We start from the raw sequence: 21,581 nt of genomic DNA, 5'->3' as shown, positions 1-21,581 counted from the left end.
TGTGACCCCGACAGATTTAACATGCACCAGTCACCATTTTATACATGGGTATTCTTCTGCCGGCTGGATTCAAACTCCCATTCTCACGAACACGAGTCCAACACCCTATCAACCAAGCTATCCCGGCCAAATTTATTAGTTTATTTTATAACAGTCATTGCACAGCCGACACAATTTTGAGTTTACGACTACTAATATTCAATTCCGTGTCCTTGTCATTTTGAACCCAATCCAGCAGTCCCTGGAGCAGGTGAGGGCCGTTACTTTAATACTGTTTGCAAAAATAAAAAGAACATTTCGTAAGCTGATATTATTTAATTGATGTTTATATTGAAAATATTTATTAATTATTTTTGCTTTCTTTTTAATTATTTTAAGTACATATGTTAAATTTTAGTGCAAGAAAAAAATTATCATTATTTATGTAAGTTTTTGGCTTATATTTTTAAGGATTTATTAAAGGGTCTATTAAATATCAGAGAGAATAAATGTCATACGGGTTTAAAGTATCAGCTCTGCTGTTGATGGTGTATAGTGGCTAGGATGTCAAAGAGCAACTGTCCCTGTCATCCCGCCAAAACGAGCATTCAACATATCAATGGAACACGCCAAAGCTTTATATCAATTAGCAATTAGTTTTAGATAATTACAATTGTGGAATAATTATCTTATTATGAAATGTTTTAAAAGACAAATATCTGTTAATGTTTAACATTTAATCAACGAAAAAACAGAACCAATATTGAAATCTAACGAATTTATTATTTTTAATTACTGATAAAGTTTGTGACAGTAAAAAAAAAAAATAAAGCCTGATGGATTTCAGAATTTTAGAAACACCTTCTAGTTATACTATTCAATCAAATGGGTTTCAATGTCTTTCATCCCGGTCTCATTAGTGATTCAGCATATTTCGATATAATTTTTGTTTCGTTCTTATTTAATATTAATTTGTTTACGACAGTTAATTTGTATACCACTTTTACTACATTTTTGAGGAGTTTAAAAATATAATATTGAGGTTTTAACTGAAATGAAATTTGCTTTTTTTGTATGCCTCTTTTATTACGTCATCATCATACCCACACGCAACTGTCTACTCCAAATAATGCTATATGGAATGAGACAGCAAAACAAACGTGTGTAGTTATTTAAATTCTTATTCAAAAGTATTAGTTATTTTTTTTTAACTGAGAATTTCTGTCCTTTTTAAGATATTTTAAAGTGCTGTTTAATACTGCTGCATATCACATGAAAGCATTAAATATATCATTTGTACAATTTTAAAGTAAAATAAAAGGAAATTCTAATCCTTAGAAACAGACATTAAATAGTCTGATGATCGAACGATGGGGCAAAAAAAAGCTTTTTTACCTTTTAAACTAAAATTTTTTTTATTTATAAATAATTTATTAATGCTCAAATTGCTTGAAAGATGATATGTACCCTACTAGTGACAACGAAGTTTTTTGTTTTATTCTGTCATTTATTTATATTTATTATGTCCGACAATGTAAAAAAGAAAAAAAGTGCATTTTCGGCTACTGAGGGCCCCAGCTCTGAATAAAACTTTAAAAAAAGAGAGGGGAAAGTAGGATCTGGGGGCCCTTGTCATCTCGGGGCCCCAAGCTACAGCTTATTTAGCTTATACGTTAATCCGGCCTTGATGAGAGTGCATGAATCTTACCGAACCCAGCTCAGTAGACGCACATGCGGACTGCCAACAGATAAAACCATTGGCGTTTTCATACGCTACGGACTGACAATACGAAGTAGATTGATTGAGTTTGAATTAAATGTGAAAACGTTGAATAGAACAATGTGAACTATTTCTTTTTGCACAGTTCGTAGCGAAAATGAACACAGTAAAGGAAAAAATCTCATTTTGAGAAAAAGAAAATTAAGCACTTTTTAGAAACACCCACTGAAAAAAGCACCTTGTAGGACTTTTAAAAAACGAAAAATCAAAAATAAGCATCTTTAAGCACTTTTCAAAAACTCTACGCACCTTGAAAAACCATGCTTTTGCATAGAACGCAGAGAAATACGACACGGTAAAGGAAAAAATCTCATTTTCAAAAAGGAAAAATTAAGCACTTTAAAAAAAAAAAAAAAAAACACCCCAAGAAGAAAACACCTTGTAGGGCTTTTAAAAATAAAAAAAAAAGCACCTTTAAGCACTTTTCAAAAACTCTACGCACCATGCAGTATAATTATAGAGATTTACATACATTTTTTTTGGGGGAGCTTCCATCATATCTGCTCCGCGCTTCCTTTTGGTGGAGGTTGAGGCCACAACTTCCGTAGGTGATGGTCGCCTACGTTTCCTTGATGCTGCCACCACATCAAGGTCAACTTCTGCAGCACGCTTCTCTGCTATGCGAGCAGATCTTCTAGGCTGGATCTTCTCTGGCATGACTGTTTTCAGGAAACTAGAATTGAAAAAAAAAAAAAAAATTTAGAAAATATATTTATTACTCAAAATTAGGATTTTGCTTATTTAAATGAATTTGATATTTTAACTAACTAAAAAAAAAGAAAAAAATATATAAGAACATTTTAAAAATGTCCCAAGTGGGTAACAACTACTTATTCTCAAAAACAAAACACACTGTGTTAAAGTATTTTCAAGTTTCACAGTCTGACATTTTGTTAAAGGTCCGTTTTTGTAAAATTGTGAAAAAATGACTCGCAATTTGTGAATATAAAATAAAAGTTAAGTCACATTCTTTCAACCAGGGTCCTGGTCCTGCTTTTGTGAATTTGTGCAATTATCGCAAAAAGCTTTTTCAGGGAGTTTTTAAATTGTTAATAGATACAAGATTATGCTCAGTACTGAAAAATTATAATTTTAAAAAGTAAATTGCTACTAAATTAGAGATGCAACATACAAATATTTGGTATTTAGCCTGAACTGCTGCAGCAGAACATTTATTTCGGACGAATAAAGGAAGAAGCGTCTGCTGAAGACAAAACTTAGTTCGTTTATATCTGTTTTTCTCCCCCCCCCCCTCTTCCTGGGAAGTGTTATTGGATGGTGTCTTGGGGTATTAATCCGTTTTTAGATGCACCTGGATTTCAGCCCCTCTAAGAATGATGGAGGATATAGGGACTTAAAGAAGGGTGGTGCACGTAGGGTTGCACACCCCTTCATTTTGGCGTACGAAAGGGACACCCCTTCGGGTTGGCGTCCGTAGGGGTGACCAATTAAGTGAGAGGTTGAACTGAGGAGTCTTACTTGCTGATAAAAATATTCTTAAATGTATTTTCGTCAAACATGAAGTGACTATTAACTATTTTTCATTATATTTTTAGAGATATGTAAATTGATATATTAAATTATTGTAAAATCAAAAGTTTTAACAATAAGGATAAGATACGATTGCCCGATATTTTTATCATATATAAACTTCAGAGCATGATGACCACATTTTATGTATTTATCTAAATTATTTAAAATCCTTCCTTATCCAAATGCTTTTTTTTATATAAATTCCGGAAAAATATGTTATTATGCACCATTATCACATTTAGTCTCAAGAACATTTGAAAATTCAAGATTATTTTCAGATTTGTTATTTAAATCTTTGTTTTTAAGTCTATTTTTTGTCTTATTTTTCTTTAAATTTACTTTGTTTACATTCTTATTCTTCTCGATTTTTTATGTCCAAAATTTTCTTTTTTTTTCTTTCCTTTAATTTTCTTTTCTTTCTTTCTTTCTTTCTTTCTTTTCTTTCTCTTTCTATTTTCTCTTTATTTATTTATACTTTTTCTTTCTTGGTATTTTTATTGCAATTATTAACCCGGATTTCAGGAAATATTTCTAAGGACAAATTGCGTCATTATAAGAATGCCTACATATAGAAGAGTTAATTAAAAATAAAAGCAGAAAAAACAAATTGTTCTGAGTTCCTAAAACAAAACTTAAACACAGAAAATCTCAGTTTTCTATGTTACCGGTTATCTATATTACGGTACAGAGAAAAAAGTGATAATTAATCAAAAGTATGGGACGCTCCGTTAAAATGATGAGTTGAAATAGAAACAACAGCAACAAAAAATCCTTCTCAAACCTTAGAACTAAAAGTATCGAAAAAATTAAGAAATTGACTTGTTTGAATACAATTCTTTCTTTTAAAAAAGCAGAAGTGCAAAAGAGTCAAAGCAGAAATGCAAAGTCAGTATAAAGTAATCTAGTTTCAAAATTCTTCAAACTTGGTTTTTTCATTTGTCTTCCAGAACAGGGGTTTCCAATTGGCGGGCCGGCATTTTTTTGTGGCCCGCGAACTAAATTATATTAGTTGCAATTTTTTTGCGGACCATTTTCGTAAAAAAATCTATATGGATTTAAAATACTTCTCATTCGTTAAATAAACCTAATCTTTTCGTTTCTGTGAAATTTAACATACCAACGGTGAAAAAAAAAATATTTCTCAGGTTTTGCATCCAAAAAAATATTTATTTAAATACAAAAATAATCGTGTATGCAGGTTCTTTTTTATTTTTTTGTATTTTGTGAATATAATTTAGCATGTGCGAATCAGAAATTTTCTCGTAGAAATTCTCCGATTTAACTTTTTGAAACCACTCATTTTGGACGAAATTATTTACATTTGTATATTTTAAAACGCATAAAGGAGATAATAAATATCATATAACTCTTTGATTAGAGCGTGAGCGGAAAAGATAATTTTTTTTTTATTTCAGATGCTCGAGAAGTTTTTTTTTCTTTTCTGCTATAAATCATAATGGGTCGGAAAAATATGTTAATTTATCACAGAATTAAATTTAAAAGAAGAAGAAAAAAATCTTGTCACTAAGTTTCTGATTAAGAGAAGATTAAAAATGATACGTGTCTCGCAGTGGACTGATCGTTAAGACACGGTTCCCAGCAGATCACCGAAGTCAAGCATCACTGGCTGCGGTCAGTGTGCGGGTGGGTGACCACTTGGATCAGTCTGCGTAGGGACCGAGGGTGTGCAGTATGGGTCCTCGTTAAACTGTGCTACAGTAAAGTGCTCTACATCGCGCGCAGGTCGTCGGGCTACCAAAGCGGGGGTGCCATCCCCTCCGCAGAGGATCAAAATTGGGATGGCATGTCTTCGGATCATCGTCCGGGATGTTTCCCAGACCGTCGCCCACTGTGCAGCTCTAGTGCAACGTAAATGAACAAATCAATCAATCAAAATGATACGTAACAATCATTATTTGTAATGCTTGTTATTTTAATATTATTAAAAAAAGCTGTATATTTAAATGCAAATATAATCCCTATTTTATTAACTTTTTATTCCAATGCAAGTACACTTCCTTTGTTCTTATTGCAGGCGTCAATGAGCTGTGTGCAGGCGCCAGTACAGCTTGAGTGCACAGGCGCCGATGTCAGTACCTCTACTTCTTTATCTTTTTTGAGAATTTGTTTTTATTTCGTGGCGGAAGAAGCTAATTTTTTCATTGTTATTTTTGGTAGAAAATTGATTTTTCTTAAAATAAGTTTAGGTTTTCTAATTATTCAATTAATTTTTATTTTATACTAAATAATTATAATGAGTGGAAAGAAATGCGAGATTGAAAATAGAGCTCTCAATGATCGTTGGGAAAGGGATTACTTAATGGGTCAAAATAACGTTTCAATGCTTAGTTTGCATGCAAATGATATCAGAGTGTCTAACGAATATAACATGATAATATTTAATGTTCCCTCTAACATAAAAGAGTCCTATATAAAATTTTGATTAAGTTGCTTGTTAATTGTTTAATTGCGGCCCCCGGCCTCATGTAAGTCGGAAACCCCTCTGTTCTAGAAGATAAATTTGCTGCAGAAACATGGATTTTCAAAAGTAACAAATTTGTGTAAAAACTATTTCTCATAATAAACAGTACTATAATATAGTTAAAAATACAATTTTATATTATTCTTTATCATATCTATACAAATTCAAAAAAAAAAAAGAACTTTGATTGATCACTTGACTAACTGAATTTTTGACAAAAAGGCCGAATACTCGTTACATCCCTAATTTAAATGCAATGTGATTGCAAGTTGAGGAATTCTCAAAGTGGTGGAAAACGCGAATTTTTAAACTGCTCGCTATTTGTAATTTTTATTTCAATTTTTCTTTTGCTTGAATGTTTTTCCGTAACAAAAAAAAAAGAAAACGTTTACTATATAAAAAAAATTAAATAATCATTAAAAAGAAATAATAAAGTACATTTTGAATTTATATTACTTAATATATACAACACTTTTTATCTACTTTCATTCCGTGAGCATTGCTGTCTTTATTATAATTTATTTTTAAAATGAATAATTTTTGCATTACGTGATATGGTTATAAAAAAACATTTCTTTTCTTGTTTCCATGTTTATTTACTTGTTATAATAAATATATTTTTGATTAGATGAAATTGGAAATTATTTTTTAAAAAGTATTAATTTTTTCATTTTTGACTGAGTTCTAATAATTGAACACCTTAATTTTCTACAAATATATTACTAAGTTTATTGATTAAAAAAAAATTAGAACCCTAATGTTTAAATTCATATTACTACATTTGCCGTTAGCATGTCTAAATATATATGCGGCCCTTTGTTAGTCAACCTGCTGTGCAAGTGGCCCTTCACTCAAAAAGGTTGTGCACCCCTAGTATTTAGCCTATACACAGAATATTCATTGCGGACGAATAATGGAAACAAAATCACATTTTTAATAATTTCAATTGACATATTTTAAATAACACAGCTTAGTAATGTATCACTTTAAATGTGTTGCGCATTAAGTAAACTTTAACAATTCTTAAATTTATAATATTTTATTTAAAAAATTAACAGAAACTCATTTATATTTATTTAATATTTAATTAATTAATTTTATGAATAAATATAAATTGATCATCAATTATTTATTTACAAAAAAAGTATGATTTAATATTAGTAAAAATGCACACACGATGTTTGTAAAAGTAGAAATATTTTCTTAAAGAACTACATTTGGAATTTTAAACTTATTAGGGAAACTTAGTTTATCTCTTCGACCCCCCGGGGAAGGGTTTATTCGATTAACAAAACAATAATGAAGATTTTGTGAAAGGTCGGTTTTTATGGAATATTTTGTGAAGGGTTCATTAACAGACCCCTGATCAGGAATTAATCAATCCTTAGCAGAATTGAGTGGATTCGTAGCTACCAACATGGAAAGGAAAAAATCCAGACATTACGAAAGTAATAACATTTCATAATAATTGTTGCACAATGTACTAAATATTTTACGCATATTGAATTTTAGGGATTTTTATAGTTATCAAAATAGAAAGACAGCAATATATTCCAGTTATGATTGACATTATACATAACAATTAAAACAATTGCAATTCTCTCATAATTTCGAATTTTATTATTTATTTGATCCATTAAAGATTGTTAAAAGATTTATTTAAATGAATTTAAAATGAGATTTCTGAATGAAAATAAACTGAACATTTTAGAACAAAAAAGTTTTGAATTGATTTCGTTAAATGAGGTTCGCTTTATTTTGTGTTAGTAATACTCATTTAAATATTGAAGCAAGCAATGCAAAAATCCTATTTCAATAGGGATTTTGTTTTAGAAAACTTATTCAATTTGAAATAATTTAAAAAATGTACAAAAACCACGGCAAGCTGGCAAAATCCAGTAGAGTCGGCAGCTACGTGGATTAATTTTCAAAATTACGAGAGAATCAATCTGGACAATCAATAATTAAAATAAAAATAAATGCAGTGATTTAATTACCTTTTATTAAGACCAGCAGACAGCAAAAATAGATAACAAAATTATTCGATGGTAAATATCCAAGATAAATGGAATATAACGAGAAATATTCAAACTAATCGCAAGAAAACTGGATTTTAACGAGATAACCTCTAGCAAATCGAGTCACTATAAAATAGTGAAGAAAAATCGAAAAAAATATTGTCATATGCAACATTGGCGGCCGTTTGGCGACTAATTAAATATCAATTCTTTTTATAACCAATCAAAAGACTTCAAGGCGCGGAATTAAACAAATCGGAGCTGTCTTTAATGTAGATGTAACCTGATTACTGAAATAGTAAAACACGAGGCTTAATTACACCTGTAAAGACATTTCATCTGCCGTGAGAAGAAAAAATATGCATAGCTAAACAAAAAGGGTAGCAATGTTTTCAATGCCTATAAAATATGAATAATTTAATAAAAAAGTTAAAAATAATTTTTGCACAAAAAATTCCAATTTTTTTTCATGCATAATATTATGCTCACGAGCTAAACTAATATTGATTAAAAATCACCAAAATAACCAAATTTTCAAAACCTTATTTGTTTTTAAAATTAACAAATATAACTAATTTAGCAGCTTAACTTGTCTAAAATATTGCAAAAAAAAAAAGAAAAGAAAAAAAAGAAAGCAGATTTCGCAGCATACAACATGTATTTCTGTTATATATTAATATGACAGTTTTAAATATACAGAACAATTTTCGCATTGCTATATACTATTTTATAAAACATTTCATTGTATAAAATTTGATTCTTGCATTTCTATCGTTTATGCAATTACGAATTCAACAGATTTTTTTAAAATCAGTAACAGATATAAATTACCGTTATGGTAAAAATATAACTTATTGTTATATACAGTGAAATTTAGGATCTGAAAAAATTGAGTATTTAAAAATGAACCCATGTTTGGGTCAATCAATGTTCAACTCTTAGTTTTGTAATGTCGAACCCAGCTCGGAAGACTAGGAAACTCCCAGATCTAGCATTGGGGTAAACTATAGACGAAATTTTTGATGGAGAAAGTTAGCGTTTGTGTTATATGGCGAGGGAAACCACGAATATCTCCCCACCGAGCCAAAGGGCGAAGGAATTCTAACTATATATAATATATATATATATTGTTCGTTCTATATATTGTTCGTATATATATATTGTTCGAAATTGGGTCGTTGAACAGCCGACCCAATTTCGGGTTTATGACAAAACTCCGATTTTCAACTCCGTAGCCTTGTAATTTTGAACCCAATCCAGAAGACAAGGGAACTCAAATATTAAGAGAAATTTGCTTTCGAGGAGGACTAACCCGCATTTGTGTTACATGAGGAGGAAGACCACGAAAACCCCCACGGTTAGCCTGACGCAGGGGGACTCCAACCCATGATGTCATCCAATCCATATCTATCACTGAGGGTATTTCATGTCAGCACTGTGGTCGGTGCAAGCTTGATGCGGAATTCGTATAGGCCAGCCATCTCCTGGGATCGTTCCCCTGAGCCATCGCTACTCAAAATGATAATATTTGATTAATTTTATAATTATTTATTATGATCATATCTTAAACTAACCAGAAAATCAAGTTGGTCAAGACTTGGGCAAACCAAGAAGCCGCTCTAGAGACGAAACGCTCTAGAGACGACGCTCAACAGATAAAATGTGCTTTTTGGGAGTTTTTTTTTATTAAAACTTTTTTTACTCCATCTACTGCATGGAATTAACAATTAATGTTCCAAAATATAGAGTTAATACTTTTCAAAGGAGGAAAAAATTGCGGTATTCTTAAAAGGAAACTATTATAAGTTTCCTTTCTCGGTATTTGCATTATATAAACAAAATAACGCTGAGCATGAAGATAAAAGAAATTTTTAAACTAACAGACTTAGTTTAACATCGATAGCGAACCACAAAGACCCGTTTTCATTTTAACGATTAAAAATTTTCAAAATATAAATGCCTTATTTTGATTACTAACACTTATTGCAAAGCAATTTTTTAAAACAAATCTTACACTTAACCTATGAAGCTCGTTAAATTGAAGATAATTAATAAGAAAAAGATAAAATAAGAAGAATAAAAAAAAAATACTTTTCAATGATTATTTGTTATTTTCTATTATTTACTACTTTCATTATTATTTATCTCATTTTTATTTATTACTTTCTTTTATTTATTGCGAAATTTGAATTGCAAAATACATTATTTTAAATGACAAAATGCAAAATTAGAATGAAATCTGCAGAGTAGTTCACAAGTCAAATTTTAAATTTACGGCTTTCTTAAATTGGATAACTCAGAAACTGCTTAACCAATTTCGTTCAAATTATATCATTTAAAGTTACATGCTTTAAAAGGATGCAAAAATTTGCACACCCTAAAATTAAAAATATTTTTGACATTTACTAAACGAAATAATCATAAAAAAATAATATTAAAGAAATTATTTTTTCCTTGGAAAAACTAATTTTACAATTGTGTACAAAAATGTTTCGGTTTGCTTGAAAAGTCCACGAAATAGCAAAATACACAAAAAGTAAAATAATTTTTAAGGGACCCAAACGTAAGAGTAAATTTTTGGGACCCTATTTTCGACAATTTCGGCCACTTTGTTAACACTAATTAATTAGCATATTTGAGTTTACTCCTTTACACCATTAAGTTCGGTTTTTAATACGTGAAAAATCGATCATTCGAACAAAACTTACTCAGAGTGATACCTTTTTGTTGCTGTACTTTATCATAGATGTTAGATTGAAAAATGCTTTTGCTACTTTTAATTTCAACTAAGAATTAATACTTAAAGTATGTATAAATCAATCATTAATTTGAAATTTAAAGAGTCAAAGTTTCAACAGCGTGTTTGTAAAGAGATGGCCCCAGAAGAGTAATAATCCAGAAGAGAGAGCTCTTAAAAGTGTCGATTCGTTTCTGATTTAGATTTCAGATCCCACCTTAATTTTCAGATTAACAATCAATTTCATATGATACAACTCTTGGGTAATCATTAAAAATAAACAATTTCGAAGAGCGAATATTTCTTTCAAAATAACTTCGAGAAATCAGCGTTTTCCAAGTATTCATTCCACATTCGAATTTTTGATAATTCGAAGATTTTTTACCTTCCTCTCTGATTTCGAAGTTCTAAAAGTGTATGTGGTGCTATTTGTGTTATTTTTTGATTACTTTTAATTGATTCTCTTTTTAAGCAAGCACTTTAAAGAACTGTGATTCATATATAAATGTAATGTCAAAGAAAAGTATATGTTCCTTAGAGTTGTAAAATCGTTTTAAAACTGTTTCATAGAAAAGAAAAAATTAAAAGAAAAATTTTGTTTCAAATTTTGTACCCTTTTATAAAGAAAAGTAGACCCCGTTTTGAAATGGAACAAAGCTTGATGCTTAAATAAAAATAGTCGCCGAGGATGAAAATGTGGTTTCACAAAAAAAAAGAGAGAAAGAAGACTGATTAGTGAATAATTATTTCTTCTTTGTGAAGATAATATCTTACCATCCAATTCCCACGGAATTTCTGAAGTAAAACTTCTCAAAATGTGTTTCAGTTGTACCACAAATAATGCTTAGAATTCGATTTAAAATAATTTTCGCCGCCATGTTGTATAAACTCTTTTTTGCCATAAGCTTCTATCACCTTAAGCAACTCATCGTCGTTTTTCTTTTTTTTGTTTTTAATGTGATACACTCACCGTTTTTCATTTAAAGTGTTATACAAATTTAAAACTTTCACCATTTTAGTCTACCTAAATAAAGTGGTTTTTAGGAAAACTTATTTCATTATTATTTGTAAACAGGAACTAATTTACGGGATTACTGATGTACTGATTTTACTGATTACTAATGTATTCGTTCCTAGAACCCCAACTCGAGCTTGTAAAGAACTCCCAATTTTTTGTTTGTTTTTTAATAGTTTTTCCAGTAACAAATACTGTTAATTATACAAAACAATTAGAGCCATAGGGTTAGAGTCCCCTTGCCGTCAGCCTAAGTGTAGAGGTTCTCGTGGTCTTCCTCCCCATGTAACGCAAATAAGGGTTAGTTCCACCAAAAAGTCCTCCGCGAAGGCAGATTTCTCACTATACTTGATCCCGGAGTTCCCTTGTCTTCTGGATTGGGTTCAAAATTATAAGGCGACAGAGAACATTTGCAGTCGTAAACACAAAAATTTGGGTCTGCTGTTTAACGACGGTTATAACATAAAAAAATAACGTGAAATGATTTTATCTTACTGTCATTGAACAGCTGACTAAATTTTGTGTTGATTACTACCAATGTTCAACTCCTAAGGCTTTGATTTTTGAACCCAATCCAGAAGACAAGGGAACTCCTGGAGTGAGAAATCTGCCTTCGTCTAGGACTTTTCGATGGAACTAATCCGCATTTGCGTTACATGGAGAGAAAAACCACGAAACGGTTAGTCTAGCGACAAAGAGATTCTTACCCATGATCAGTCGTCTACCACTGAGGATTTTAATTTCTCATGGCAGCGATTTCTCCAAATTCCGGAAATTAATTTTGTGGCTATATAAGTTTGATAATGAATCCCTGGAACTAGTCCGCAACCATCTTTCTTCAGAAAGTTTTCTAAAAATAGATTTCGGTCAAATCCAGGCCAATTTTTTTTATTGTTTTGCTTAGATCTTATTTTGATAAATATTGTATAATTTCTTCGATTTTGAGTTCAAGTTAAAAAAATTAATAAATTAAGTTCTCATATCATTTTGAATGTGATTTTGGTATCTCTCATCATAAAAATCACTTATTTCAAAGGATATCAAAGCAAAACAAATCCGAAAGTGACGTGTTTTTATTTTTTAATGAATTGCATCGAGGAAAATTTTTTTTTTCCATATAGACTGTTTTTATGAAGGAAATGTAGGAATAAGAGCATTTCAGGAGTCATTGTGACTTCAGAGATTTTTATTTGGACACACACATCAGTGTTTCCAAACTTTTGTGTATCCTTTCTAAATTTTTCGTAACGCTGTGTACCACTAATAAAAAACTTTTACTCCAGCGCAAAAGTTCGCAACTGGCTGTTGATTATATATATATATATATATATATATATATATATATATATATATATATATATATATATTTACAGTCCAGTCACATTCATGTGACCACCACCTACCTTGGACGTCAACGTGAAATAAACATTCACAGAAAGCAGGTGGCAGCATATTACAGTAGAGTGTATATAAAGGATGTCCTAGGGCATCGGAAAGCATTTCAAGCGTTGGCGTAATGCAAAAACGTAGCGATTTATCCGCGTCCAAAAGGGCATGATTATTGGCCAGGTGTGGATGCATTTCGGAAACGGCTAATTTTGTGAACTGTTCGCGTGCCACCGTGGTGAAAGTATACCGTGCATGGTAAAATGGCACTATCCGAAATCGGCGGCTAGGCACATGCGGTGCACCATGGGCTATAGATGACAGAGGTGAAGGAAAGCTACGGAGATGCGTTCGGGTGAATAGACGTGCAACTGTTGAGCAACTGACCGCCCAGTTGAACCAAGGGGCTACCAAGTGTGTATCCTCAACAGCGGTTCAGCTAATGTTGCTGCGCATGGGCCTCCGTAGCAGAAGCCTGGTTAATGCATCTATGCTGACTGCTGTTCATCGGCGACGAAGGCTCGAATTTGCAAGCCAGTACCGCAACTAGACGTCCACAGAGTGGCGACAGGTGGCTTTTTCCAATTAATCACTTTTTATGCTCCATCGGACAGATGGACGTTGGCGTATACGGCATGAAACGTCTGAAAGCAAATACCCTGCAACAATTGCCGAAAGGATGGCTGGAGGAGGGAGCATTATGGTTTGGGGAATGTTTTCCTGGCATTCACTGGGTGCACTCATCATTGTGGCAGAAGCGATGGATCAGCACAAGTACTCATCTGCCCTTGCGGACTATGTCCACCCCTACATACGAATGATTTTTCCTTAGAATGATGGCATCCACCAGTGGGATAATGCAAGGTGTCATACAGCTCACAGTGCATGTGCGTGGTACGAAGAGCACAAGGATGAGCTTACCCTACTTCCCTGGCAAGCAAACTCACCGGATTTAAATCCAATCGAGAATCTGTGGGACCATCTCTATCGGGTTGCTCGCGCCAAATATCCTCAACCGCGTAATCTGGCGCAGCTCGCTATGGCACTGGAGTCGGCATGGCTCAACATCCCAGTGAACACCTTCAGAAACCTAATTGACTCTTTTCTTGCACGTCTCGCAGCGGTCCACTCTGCCAAAGGTGGTTATTCCTGCTTTTGATAGGTGGTCACATTAATGTGACTGGACTGTATATATATATATATATATATATATATATATATATATATATATATATATATATATATATATATATATATATGGACATAAAGACATATAAGACATATATAGACATATATATATATACTGTAGGAACACAAGTGATTAAAAATTCAATATGATGAATCACATAGAGGCAGAGATTGACAAAAGGCATGAAATTAAAACGCAGAAAACAGTTTAGGAGAAAATTCAAGTAAAAATCAAACCATAACAGGTAAATCAATAGATTTAAAGTATATCTTTTCTAACAGTAGGCATCAAGAGGCCATCAGGATTCAGGGAGGTGCCTTGTTACTACACAAATTTCTTACTATTTCCTCAATTCCCTTTTTTATTTTAGGGTTTGACCAATGCTCCTTTATAAACTCATGCGTGGTTTTTGAATGAAAAAATTTCTCTCTAATGTGCTTAAAATTGATACAATGGATTAATGTATGTTCCCAATCCTCAACAAGCTGACAGGTACGGCACAGCTCAGCTCCCCCCAAAAATCTGGCCTGATGTTGTCCATGACAGCCATGATTTTCCTGACTACTAATGTTCAGCTACGTAGCTTTGTCAGTTTGAACCCATTCCCGAAGACAAAGCAACTCCTGCATCAAGTATTCGGTGAAATTTGCCTTCATGAAGGACTTTTTTAGGGAACTAATCCACATTTGCGTTAAATGGAGAGGAACACCACGAGAACCTCTCACGGTTAGCCTGACAGCAAGGGGACTCTAGCCCATGATTCATCTACCACTGAGGATATTTCACGTCAGCACTGTGGTCGCTGCAAGTTGGATGCTGAGCCAGATGTCATCGCTGAGATTCTATCCCGATTCGTGTCTTTGGGAGGCGAGATCTTCCCGTTATTTCGTATTTTATTATAAATTTACCTGAACGCATTTTTCTCTATACTTTAAATTTTTAGCTGCAGACTTATGTGCGTGAAATAGAATTTGCCAAAAAGTTCTCCTCTTAAGACCAGCTTAATTTTCACTAATTAAAAAAATCTTTAAAAAGAAAAGATTACATAAAAAGTAAGCAACAATGAAAGCAAATATTTCATTGTTATTACGAAATCACAATAACTGTATTTAATACCTTTATGTTAAACTTTACATATTTTTCACATAATCGAAAGTGGAAAAAAAAATAGCGATGTACTTTTTAATGAAGAAGAGATTAAGTTCGAAATACTGTTCTCATAAGAGCATTACGACAGACAGCAGAAATTTCCTTCTAAGAATGCCTTCTAATCTCCAAGTTTTAATTCTAAGTGATATGTGAGAGGCGATTAAAGAATGATGAGTGTTGACTAAAGTCCTAAATTCGAAACAAGTTTTGAATCATTCTGTCTATTGCCAATCTTATGCACCATCTTATGTATACAAGGTAAGGAAATCCTTACATTCACCACACAAAACGTCAAAATTTCTCATTCCAACAATTCTTCTACAGACCAACTATGAAGGTGAGTAAAATTCACGTTTTGCATAGAACGAAAAATCCCATTTTTGTTCGATAGTGTAACGTATCTATTTTTATTGCTAGTTTTGGAACTTATATAAACAAATAAGTAAAATGTAACAAACAACTAATTAGTTTGTGTATTTCTATGTAAGATAAGAAGATAAAGTTCGAAAACCTTTTTCACTGATGCTAGCAGCACCTTATTGGCTAAAAAAGTCATGTGATATGGTCCTTAATTAACAAAAAAGAAGAAATTCTATGAATGTCGTTCGCTTTCTCACTTACTTATCCTTTTCGTGCTGAACTGGCACGTAAGACCTCGAGTTTTTTTCTCCACACACTTCTGTCTTTGGACAGGCAACGCGCTTCTTCTCTTCCAGTTAATCCTACTCTACTAAGATCTTCCTTCATCCGTCTTTGCTATGTCAGTCTCGGTCTCCCTCTTTTTCTCTTTCCGTCAGGTTCTCATGAGCTTGCAACATTTGAGGATTGTTTCTATCTGTTTTTAGTATATGGCCGAGTCAAAATTTCTTCATTAACAGATGGGATATTAGCTGTTGTCAAAAGGTCTTTATTTGTAACACTATTGGGCCAAAAGATATTTAGTATTATTTGTAAGCAACTTTTTTTGAAAATTTCAAGTTTTTCTTTTTCTGATTTCCGGGGACTACAGCATTCGGCACCATACAGAAGAAATGAGAGCACGGTAGCCTTATTTTTAACTTAATATTTTCATCATTAATCTTTATGTTTCCTTTAATTCTATGAAAATGTCTTCTTCCTCAGTAAAATTTTACTTTAAGATGTTAAATATTAGGGGGATCAGAAAATAATGTCGTTTCGGTCCATTAAATATTTGCTAGCTTTTAAAACCAAGTCATTTTTTTCGATCCATTTCCATTCATTTTCAATCCGGCATTGAAAGGTTGTTGCTAACGAGGGTGGATACATTATTGACTAAAAAAAATCTTGATAACAATAATCAAACGCACCGAAACGACATTGCTTTCCGGTCCCCCTAATATATTTATTGATTTAGTAATTACAATAAAATATTTGCATTCATCTAAATGTCAGCCTCAATATTTCAAACAAATTTTTTTTCATGAATTATCCTCTGTTTAAATTCTTCGAAAAATTTAAAAAAACAAGAAAGGTAAAAAAGTAATTTATATTTTTCAGGATTTAATAAGTTTCCTTTCCTTATATGTGAAATTTAAAGATCCTTTGTGACTGTGTAATTTAATTTTATTTCCCCCTCCCCTCCCTTAGAAAATATGTTTCGGGGACTACTCTAGAGAGAGAGGGAGATGAGTTATTTATTTATCTCTTACTTAATGTCATCTTTATTCTGATGTTGATTACAGAGATATTTAATAAAGTTTTAAAAGTAAAAATGTTCAGAATTTAGCGAATTATATATAATGTAAGTAATCGAACAACATGTATTTATTATACACCATTTTAGGATAAAGATATACAGTTACCCTTTTATAATCATACTTAGAAAAAGTATATCTGAATACAGAATTACACGTGGCTAAAGTAACAAATGCGAAATGATTATTTAAAAATTCGTAAGTAATAATAAGAATCAACGCTTTAAATCGCTAAATATTTAACGAGTTTTTATAGAAACCAACATATGAGAAAATCAGGAACAGTTTTCTTGTTGAAGTTGCAGTGGTAACCAACAAAAATTATTAGGTTTCAAGTTTTATATCATTCGAATCGAACACTAAAAGTGCGGAACCCATTTTTGAAAAACACAATTGTGGGGGCTAAACAAGCAGTTTATGAAGCTCTTTAACTAATATGAAAGCAAATAATATTTTTTAACGTCTATCTAAATTTCGAATTATTTTTAATCTAGTGGAGTTAAAACAGAGTATTATTTTAATAAATATGTATGAGCTGTTTCATGGAAGCCAATAATGTTTGTAAACTGAACCAGATTATTACGTTTTCTTATTTCTAATCTTATTTCTATTCGTTTTCTTATTAAGAAAGGTGCAGCTGAAGGGCATCAAATGCTTGTAGAAGTTTATGGTGACAACGCTCCAACTGATAAATTATGTAGGGAATGGTTTCGACGTTTCAATAATGGTGAGTGGTGTTATGAGCTGCTACAACCTGGCGATCGGCATAGGCTACAATTGATTCATTCAAGCCGTGCATTACGGAGTCATTACAAAGTTAATCTTCTGCATGATAACGGTCTCATGTCGCAAAAGTCATAAAAAATTATTCGGAAACGCTCAAGTGGGATATTTTACCGCACCCGCAGTATTCACCGGATATTGCTCCTTCTGATTACTGATTGTTTCGACGGATGCAGCATGATTTTGTAGATCACCGGTTCACTTCGTTTGCAAAAATGGAAAATTGATTCCTAACTTGGATCGCCTCAAAAGAAGAGACATTTTTTTCGATATGGAATTGCCTGATAGGTTGAAAAAAGTAGTAGCCAGTGATGGACAATACTTTGATCAATCTGTTCATTCTTTTTGTTCTGAAATAAATGCATTTTTGACCACGAAAAAAGCGGAACGAACTAATTTGTACTCCCAATATATCAAACTTTTGAAATAAAAATAGGCTCTAAAATAGCTAACTCTCTGACATGATGATATATTATTTTTATCTGTTATAATTGCAGTTGTGTTTGTTGTAATATACTAACTGGCTCAGTCACTTGCTAATATTATGGTTGTAATTTTTATGAAACAAATTTAAAACAATATTTCATGTTTTATTAGACTTTGGAATTTAAATATTTATCTAATATCTTCAAAGTGAAGCTTAAGTAATTTCAGAAACTATTTATAAAGTTTCAAGTAAATTTTTATTTATTAAGTTTAAAAAAAACTTATGATTAAAAATTTACAAATATTTTAGAACGGTTTAATCAAATCCTTCAAAATTACGATGAAATCTGTTCAGTTGCAACACTATAACTTCTGTTCTCAAATTCTAAATATATAATCGGAATAAGAGTCTAAATTATTTATCATAAACATTCTCTAAATTATTCATAGTTTTTATTAACGGTATATAATAGTAAACCTCATTTATAATATCTTCTTAATATTTTTCTCTGTTATGTTTATTTTCATTGTTATTATTATTCAAAATAGAGAAATTATTATAAAACTAGAGAATACTTTAGACTATTATTAAGAAACAACTAAAAGTGTTGTTCCTCCAGTAAGTGTTGTCCATCCAGTATTAAGATTATAAAATAATTACATTATATTAATTATTATGTAACACTGTAAGACCAAGAAATTTCGCAATTATTTAACAGTTATTACACGGTAAATAAGTTTTACTTACTTTTCAACAAGTTGTATTAACTTTCAAAATAAATTTTTCGCAAAAAACGTACACAGTCGACATGGGCAAGTTTTTAACAGCAACCGAAAATGTTACAACTTAAAAAGATGAGGTTAATGAAACGAAAGATGATCAGGTTTAAATGCTAAGAAACTAATTTCTATCATTTTAAAATTTTTAATTTTAGAATCTTAAACTAAATCTACGTTAAATAGTTTTAAATAAGAGTGAAACGAAAAGAAATTTACAATTCTGCATAACAAATATTTGCTTATCTACTTTTACTCTTGGAAAATAAAATAGACGTTACAAGATCTCACGATTTCTCCACTCTCCACACTTTTTTCCTCTCCGTAACCGCTGCAGACAATTTTGCTTTGTTTATACTGTCATATATTTCAGTGAGATTTGGGAGTTTGTCTTCCGGTCAGAACTCCCCCCTGATCCTACAGCCCCTGGCCATACCATTAGACGTACTATAAGATTCTATGTAAAATTATAATTGTCAGGTGATACTATACAACTGTATTGTTTTTACTCGGATGAAACCGGTTTGTTTACGCTCCTGTATCAAATGGGTTAACATTGTGTTAGAAATAAATACAAATAGGAAGTTTATAAAAAATCTCCTGAATAAAAACCCATTACATTTATGTTTAAATATAAAAGTATTGTATCGTGCAAAACATGCAATTATTAACAAACTACAGTGTGTCTAATAATTTGATATAATTATTATAATATAATACCTGATATAATAGACATTCTATATTTATATAATATATTGTCTAATGTAGTCAAATTAATATTAGATATCGTCTCATTTAACCATACACGAAAGTAAACAAGATTTCAGTCACATAAAAACAATAAAGCTGTATAGTATCACCAGATAATTAAGAATCTTACAGTGAGTCTACTGTAAGTCTGACACAATCCTCTGCTATAGAAACAAGAATAGCATATTTCAGGGAGGGTAGCTTCTCTTCACTCTAAAGTTAACACAATAGACCGAAGAAAAAGGTACCCTTTCGCTCGCCGATCTAAACCAAAACCTGACAGAAACAATGACACCACACCCCTACTAGAAATAGTTATATCTTGTTACCATAGTTACCACCAAGGGTAAAGACGAATGGCTAGGGGAGTTCTTACTTTAGACAAACTATAATGGCGGAAGGAAAAGGCAAACTTTTTGAATATCATGGTTACGGAGAGGAAACTGCATGAGTAAGGAAATCGCGTATTCTAATCGCGATAAGCTGTTCTATTTACATTTGTTTCGTTACTTGTTTTAGATTGTAATATATTCCATTGAAATTTTATTTTTCTTGCAGAACCAGGGCAACTACGACTATGGGTACAACGAGGGACACAATGAGGGCGGGACCTTCAGGCGTGAGAGGGGTGATGCATTCGGTCGCAAATTCCGCACATACGGCTACACGAACAACGAGGGCCTGATCAGAATCGTCAACTACGTAGCAGACGAAAATGGCTTCCGCGCTGAGCTCAAATCAACGGAACCAGGAGTAGACGAAAGAGAACCAGCATCCGTCATTGTTTTCAAAGAAGACACTCCCACCCTCACGGCGTATCCAAGGCCAGAAGCAGCATCTGTTCCAGAGTCAAATGGCAACATTCCGGGAGTGCCTCCTGTCCAACCCCAACATGCACCTCCTGCCTTCGGAAGCCAACCATTACAATTTGCAGCTTCTGCATCAGCACCCTACCCCGTTGCTGCAAACACTCCTCAACAGCCAGGGAGTGCAAGAGTGATGGTGTCTGGACAGTATGGTGGCTACTCTTATAATTATTAAGAGCTTTTGTAGAAGAAATTATTAAAGTTGTTGAATTTAATTAGATTGTTATGTCTAAATATATACTATAGTTCGTTCCCTAAGGGATGGCACCTAATTCTACTTCCTCGGACGAAGAGTTAATTTCGGCGAGAACCCTTAATGCGTGCCAAAAGTAAACAGTGAATTCTTTTTCAGTTACTTACTTCGCTTTAACATCTGCTCCTATACCTCTCGTTACTCTAGCGAATTAAATATATATAGCAGCAAAATGTCTCAAAGAGGGCAAACTATTCACTCAAAAGAGAGAAATATCAAATTTATGAAATATTTAATGTTAAAAAAGTGCGCATAAAGATTGCGAAATAAATATTTCTGTCATGCGATCGCCAAATAGCAACCTTGTTTCAGGATTGTTCACATCCTTCTCCCAAAAATAGCGAAATAGTATCGTCGGATACCAAGTGATGAAGGCGGAGACAAGTTCCAACTCCTGGTATAATTAATGGGCCATAAACTATAACGCTAACAACTATACTATACAAACTATGCACTAATGGCAATGCATTAATCATGAAAAAATAACGTCACTGAAACATGCACGAGATACACTATTCAACACACTATTATATCTTAAACATACATAGTTACCCATAGGAGGTACACATTATAGGCCTATTAGAGGGTTCGCAATTTCCTTTGGTAGGGTACTATAGAACCCTGTAATATAATACCTGGCTTAGTTTGAACATTATGGATCAATATTAAGTGGAGATATAGGGCCAAATATGACTACAGTATATTAAGCTTGAATTGCCTCATTTTCACGCTATTTAATAAGT

The 21,581-nt window shown here is 32.3% G+C and overlaps 1 protein-coding gene across 1 annotated transcript; it reads left to right on the top strand.

Moving 5' to 3' along the window:
• Nucleotides 1–14,467: 14,467 nt before the first annotated feature.
• LOC147802015 (cuticle protein 14-like) lies at nucleotides 14,468–20,800 on the top strand. Its single transcript, XM_087154782.1, has 2 exons — nucleotides 14,468–15,605; nucleotides 20,278–20,800. Exons 1-2 carry the CDS (start codon nucleotides 15,600–15,602, stop codon nucleotides 20,758–20,760), a joined length of 489 nt encoding a protein of 162 aa, XP_087010908.1. The 5' UTR covers nucleotides 14,468–15,599; the 3' UTR covers nucleotides 20,761–20,800.
• Nucleotides 20,801–21,581: the final 781 nt, after the last annotated feature.

This window comes from Parasteatoda tepidariorum, chromosome 11 (genome assembly GCF_982258835.1).
Source record: "Parasteatoda tepidariorum strain Cologne lab strain chromosome 11, Ptep-v5.0, whole genome shotgun sequence".
Lineage (NCBI taxonomy): Eukaryota > Metazoa > Arthropoda > Arachnida > Araneae > Theridiidae > Parasteatoda > Parasteatoda tepidariorum.
The sequence above is the reverse complement of the archived record's forward strand: the minus strand, read 5'-3'. Positions and strand labels throughout refer to the sequence as shown.